This window comes from Cucurbita moschata, unplaced genomic scaffold (assembly GCF_002738365.1).
Source record: "Cucurbita moschata cultivar Rifu unplaced genomic scaffold, Cmos_1.0 Cmo_Scf00015, whole genome shotgun sequence".
Classification (NCBI taxonomy): domain Eukaryota; kingdom Viridiplantae; phylum Streptophyta; class Magnoliopsida; order Cucurbitales; family Cucurbitaceae; genus Cucurbita; species Cucurbita moschata.
Window position 1 is genome coordinate 1424012 of NW_019268531.1, and position 6000 is coordinate 1430011.

Sequence of the window (6000 nt, forward strand, 5' to 3'; positions counted from 1 at the left end):
CTTCAATGTGTGGTAAAACCTTTGATAGACTCAATTTTGTGGAAGGAATGAGTGAGAGCAATGTGTCAAAAGAAAGGGCGGTTTTCCAAAAAGTTTCTCGCACGTTTTCTATCAACATGGGTCTGTAACAACAATCCACACTGTTATGTTCTGTCGTCGGCCTTTGTTCTCCTCTCCAACGGATAAGAGATCTCACAAGTCTCTCTTATCCTTACATATCCTTGTTACGTCATGGATTAGAACTTGATGGCGCATTGGTCAACTCTATGGAACAAAATTTCCGAGAGGGAAAAAAAAATCAAATAATTTAACTTTTAATAAATTAAAAAGAGTAGGTCAGCTGCTGCAGGTTAAATTTGGTGAATGATTAGTATGGATTAAATACTGTTTAATGAGGCTATGAAACTAAGAGAATGAAAAACAAAGTTTTATTTCTAGATGATGATTTTTTTTTTTTAATTAAAATCTGGAATTTGATGTACTGAAATTCTTTCCCACATAGAAAAATTATACATAATATGAACACATAGGCTGCATAAGTAAATCCTCAGATGTTGTTTAATTTAAAATATAGGCACCCAAATAGTTACAAAAAAGCATTAAATATATGATATATCTCTAATTCTAAAGCGAAGGAATATCATGAAACAAAGCGTCTTCAAGGAGGAGGTGGTCTGGCCAAATGGAAGCGGAGGATCCAGCAAAGCTTGAAGTGCTACATGCATCTCCATAATTGCTGTTTGAAGAAGGGCCGTCGTGAATAATATTCAGGGGCGGCAACGGTGGATCGACGGCGGGTGGCGATGGGGTGGTGGAAGAGGAAGGCAGCTGCCACGAACAATTATTAGGACCAGACACTTCATTGTTTTGGCCGCACATTTCCTTAGCAATGAAGGGCAGGGTTTCGTAAGTGTTTGTGGTATTTGGAACTATCTCCAAGCTTGGCAAATGGGAAAAGGGGAGACCAGCCGAGTCAGTGGCGAGTGGTTGGAGAGTGGTTGGTGCGGTGAGAGGAGTATTAGTATTTGGAGTGGTCATTTGGCTTTCGAAGAGAGAGTTGATTAAGTTCATGATTTCAATTTCAGTGGGATTATTATTAGTAGTAGTATTGGTTAAGGAAGATGTGGTGGGAGGTGGTTGAAGGAGGAATTGAAGGTATTGAAACTTAGCCATTTGAAGAGCTTCTGCTTGCAATCTCAATGCCTGTTCTTCCCATGACGGATTCTCCATGAGTTCTTTAAGACTGGCCAAGGCGATGATGTGTGGCAAACTCGAAAATATGTCGGTTCGAGGCCGGTGGGTCATTGGATCGAAACCCATCTGAATTAGCTTTTTCTTCAAGTGAGTGTTCCAAAAATTCTTGATCTCGTTATCTGTTCGTCCAGGTAGGTGGCTTGCAATTGCTGACCACCTTCATTTAACAACACAAACCAAACACGTTAATAATGAGGCCCAATTATATAATTAGTTTGTAAAAACATTGTTTTAATTTAAATTTACTTGTTTCCAAGGACGGAATGGAGATTGAGAATGGTTTGCTCTTCTTCTTGAGAGAATTTGCCCCTTTTTATATCTGGCCTTAAGTAGTTTGTCCACCTCAATCTGCAGCTTTTCCCACATCGATTAAGCCCTGAAAAACACAGTCCCAACTCCAAATTAAATAGACTAAGGAGCAACGTAACGGAGTAGTTGGGGTTTGAAATAGAGGCACATACCGGCGAGTTTGGGGAGGGCTCTCCAGCTGCCATGGCCGTGGTTTTGGATATGTTTGATGAGCTTTTGGTCTTCCTCAGGGGTCCAAGGTCCCTTTTTCAGGCCACTCTCATCACAGCAAGGGCTCCTTCCCATTTTCTAATAAGCTTCACTTTCTTCTTCTACCAAGTTCAAGAGTTTTATGGTTCAGCTGCCTCCTCCATTCCAACCTATTAACCATAGCCTTTCTATTTATACACAACACCGTCTTTCTTCTCCCGTGGTCCCCACTTCTCCATCCACATGGAAGCCGGCTGACGTGCTACTTCCCCATTCGCTATTTAATTATTTCCTCTCCCATGTGAAATCCCAATACTACCCCTTTTGTATCCCATCCATACTATTCAATTCTATCGAGGCTATTTTTGGGGTTTTAATCAATTATTTAATTAACGTGAGAATTGTAGTGATTGGAATTCAGTACCAGCGGAACAGATGGCACATTGTGATTGGTAGAAGTGGAAGCATTCCATGCACGCAAACGAGAGGGGGCCAGTCGTGGTCGTCACCTCGTCTGCATGGCTATACCAAAACCTTAGCGATTTAAACTTTACGTAAATAATATCTGTCCATGGCCCAACCTACGATTTTTTTTGAAGTTTATATTAACACAGAGTCCCACTAAAATTTGGAGGATTAAATAATTGATTTGAAGTACCTAACAATTTTGTGTATCAAAATGTTGACGACAAAAACGAGGTTAATATTATGGTTATTGACACAAAGTGGATCCTGATGTATATGGTATTTTCTGGGGATTCTTAATATATATATATACTAGGAAATTAGTATTTTAATATATAGTTGTGTTTGGTCCTGAATGTGGAGTTCATAAAGTCTAATAAAGTAGCTACTCATATTATGAAATATCAGTCTCCTTGTGATTACAACTTTGAATTCTTAGTTTCTTGTAAGAATGGCAAGCTCCATAACATTAAACACGAAGGTAAAACCAGGAAGAAAATATGCAAAAATAAAATATTAGCTTCGGTAGATTAGTACTAACTGCCACAGATATGCTGTAATTTAAAATTACTTCTGGGTTTTTTGTGTTTTTTGATTAAACGCGGTTGCTTGTAACCAGAAATTAAAGTGTTGGTTTGAGTTTAAAAATCCACCGTGGAGCAAAGTCCCACGTCTGCTAATTTAAGGAATGATGATGAGTTTATAATCAAATAATACTCTCTCTATTGGTACGAGGCATTTTGAGGGAACCCAAAGTAAATTTCTATACTATTACGGAGAGTCGTGTTCTTCAGGCCTCATACCAATGAAGATATATTCATTCATTACTTAAAAATCCATGATCAACTCCTCAATTAGTCGGAGACTGACTGACTCCTCTTCTAATAATCCTAGGGCCGTGTGGTTCATGATTTATAATATATAAACAAAATTCCTTCAGTTATGGAATTTGCATCGAAAACAAGAGTAGAAGCTTACAAGATTTTGGTAGCATGGCAGAAACATAATATAATAGATTATAGTAGATTTATATATTTTTAAATAAAGGAGTGATGATGAGAGTTATTGACGGAGAAGGGCGCTGGTTAGAGAAGAAGTTGGTGAAGCAAACAATGTAAAGTTTTGGAAATGTATTTTGATAATAACCTAAAGACGTATTGATTTGTGATTGAAAGCTCAAGTGTGAATCCATTCGTCAATGGCATTTGTTGATCCTTTCGTCCTTTTCTTCTCTGTCCACCATCGCTATGGAATATGGGCAAACCCTCAAATCCTCTCCACGTTTCTTTAATCCTCTTAAATCTCGGCTTTCCAATACAAAATCGGAACAAAGTCTCACGTTTCATCATGGGTTTATAATCAAATAATCCAAAGCAAAATTACGAGAGTTTATATACTTAAAGTAGATAATATCATAGTCGTAGTTCCTGACACATTCAAAGGTATTCTAAAACAATGGATTAAATTAAATTAAAGAGTAAAAAAAAGAAAGAAAAAAAAAAGGGGTTGCTTGTTGGAGGAGGGTTTGTGTATAATTAAATTAAAAAAAAAAAAAAAAAAGAAGAAAGAAAGTTGGTCATGTCAGCTGAGCAGTGTTGAGTTTGAGAGCAGAGAGAAGGAGAGGAAAGTCATAATTTCAGCTAAACAACTGATTTGCTTATTCTTTGAAGTTTCCACCCAATACATTTTCATTTCCAGTTTCCTCGTTCTCTCCCTCCACGTGTACCATTTTTTACCTTTCCATTTCCATGCAAAATATTATAAATTTTACTTTTTTTCATCTCTTTTTTCTTACGCTTTCGTGTTAGGAAGGTTAAATCAAACTAGTTTCTAAATCATATTTTCCTTTAATTTTCTATGAGACTAACATTATATGCACTCCTCTTCCAAAAGACAACATATATGTAATTAGCATAATTAACACGTATTTAATTAAATCTTCACACATAATTAGATTATATGTGAATCTGACGACATGGTTATAGGCTGCTTATCAAAAGGGAAGTACTTGTATTAATACTTCCCTACAAACCCTCTTTCGACAACACCAACTAACCAAACTTTCAGCTCTATAAATATAAAATATTATTCAAATGTTTTTAGTCCAACAACCCTCAAATTATATATTATTCTTTTGATAATAATAATAAATAAATAAATAAATAAATAAATAAATAAATAAAAGAAACCCCTACTGGGATTCCCCTCGTAATATAATATTACACTCTAGCTAGTCTACCATTCAAATTAAATATAAATGAGAATTCTTGGTTTAATTTGGGAAAAAGATCAGTTTTTACCCATCTTTTTATATTAATGGTTTATTTATTATTATTTTTTTGAGGTTTGTATTATTAGCATATGAATCTACATTTTAATACGGATAAAAGGTGAAAATAAGTCAAATTTACTCCATTTATTCAGTAGTTAAGTTTAGGATTTGGTGGTAACTTAAGCTTAATTAATTACATTGTTTGAGTACGTGAATGGAATGGAATGAAAAGTAAAGGTGGTATAAAAAAAATAAAAAATGTTTGAAAAAGGAGAGGTGGGGGAGATGAAAAGAGCTTCCTTTTTACGCCACACTTTTATTCTCAACCGTTATGCCCAACACAATGGGATTAGGAACATAAATCGCCATTGAATTGATGGAGAAGCAATATCTTTCCACAAATAAAAAATAATGATTAAGATTTGTGGTTGATTTCTTCTAGATTATTCATTTCTTTTAACCCAACAACTGCCATCGGAAATGACATCACTTTTTTTTTTTATTAATTTTATGTCATTCTATTTACTTCACTTTCTAATAACTTCTACACATGTCGGCAACGTTGAACTTAAAAGCAGGCTCAGATTGGATAAAACAGTATTATCACCTTTGCTAATTATGATGGGATAATTTTTTTGCCCTTAAGAGTTGAAAATGAAGTCTATTGAGAAATGTTATTTGGACGATCCTTATGTAAGGTCTTTTAATGGAGCCACGACTCACGACTCAAGAGTGAGATTGATAAAGTCGAGATGAGATGATGTAATTAAATTCTAAAATGTCACTTATATTTCAAGCCCATGGAGTTCACACTCTAGTTAGCTCAAGTGTTACAAACAACAAATTATGGGTCTCGTATGAATCTGGTTGTAGTCTCCTAACAATATATTTCTTGTCTAAAAGCTTAGCTAGTGACTTGGGAGCATCTTGTGGATAAGATTGGTCATGGGACTGTGCAGCATCTATGCCAATACATTTACCTATTCATCCTCATTTTCATGAACGGATGAGTATGATAACAAGATGAAAAGGACTCAATGATAAGTTCATAATATCATAGAAATGTCGAGGAACGAAGTACATAAATTCCATATGGACTACAGTTGGGGATGATTCAATGGACTGTTTTCACAAGAGCTGTGACCATTTGTAACGTGAACAGCCTAGCCAAGGAGAAACTTTTCTGTGAAAGAGCACTGAATATTGATATAGTAATAAACAACGGAATAGTTTCAAGTACTCCGCAATTAGATATAGTTGGTCAACTTTTAGAAAGCCATCACAGATCAAAAATAAAAATCTCAACATGCGAGAGGGCAAAAGAATGATTTGTTCTTTGGAACCCAAAAAGAATCTAATGTAATGGCATACAATATTACAACCATCATATCGTTAGAAAATTTCGAATGTCAATTTGTTGAACTAATTCTCACCTTTAAATGATTGCGTATACTATTTCAATTCTGCAGGATTTTTTTTTTTTTTTTTTTTTTTTTTTTTTTTTTTTTTTT

The 6000-nt window shown here is 35.2% G+C and overlaps 2 protein-coding genes across 2 annotated transcripts in view; both read right to left on the minus strand.

Moving 5' to 3' along the window:
- Nucleotides 1-532: 532 nt before the first annotated feature.
- LOC111453607 (transcription factor MYB41-like) lies at nt 533-1925 on the minus strand. The gene is made up of 3 exons (XM_023094755.1): nt 1716-1925; nt 1501-1630; nt 533-1411 (listed from the first exon to the last, which is right to left on the minus strand). Exons 1-3 carry the CDS (start codon nt 1846-1848, stop codon nt 625-627), a joined length of 1050 nt encoding a protein of 349 aa, XP_022950523.1. The 5' UTR covers nt 1849-1925; the 3' UTR covers nt 533-624.
- Nucleotides 1926-5316: 3391 nt separating this feature from the next.
- The window catches only part of LOC111453275 (ras-related protein RABH1e), a 4008-nt gene continuing 3324 nt past the window's right edge, over nt 5317-6000 (minus strand). The window contains exon 7 of the mRNA XM_023094320.1: nt 5317-5672. The gene's annotated coding sequence lies outside the window, so the exon portion shown is untranslated. The remainder of the gene's footprint in view (nt 5673-6000) is intronic.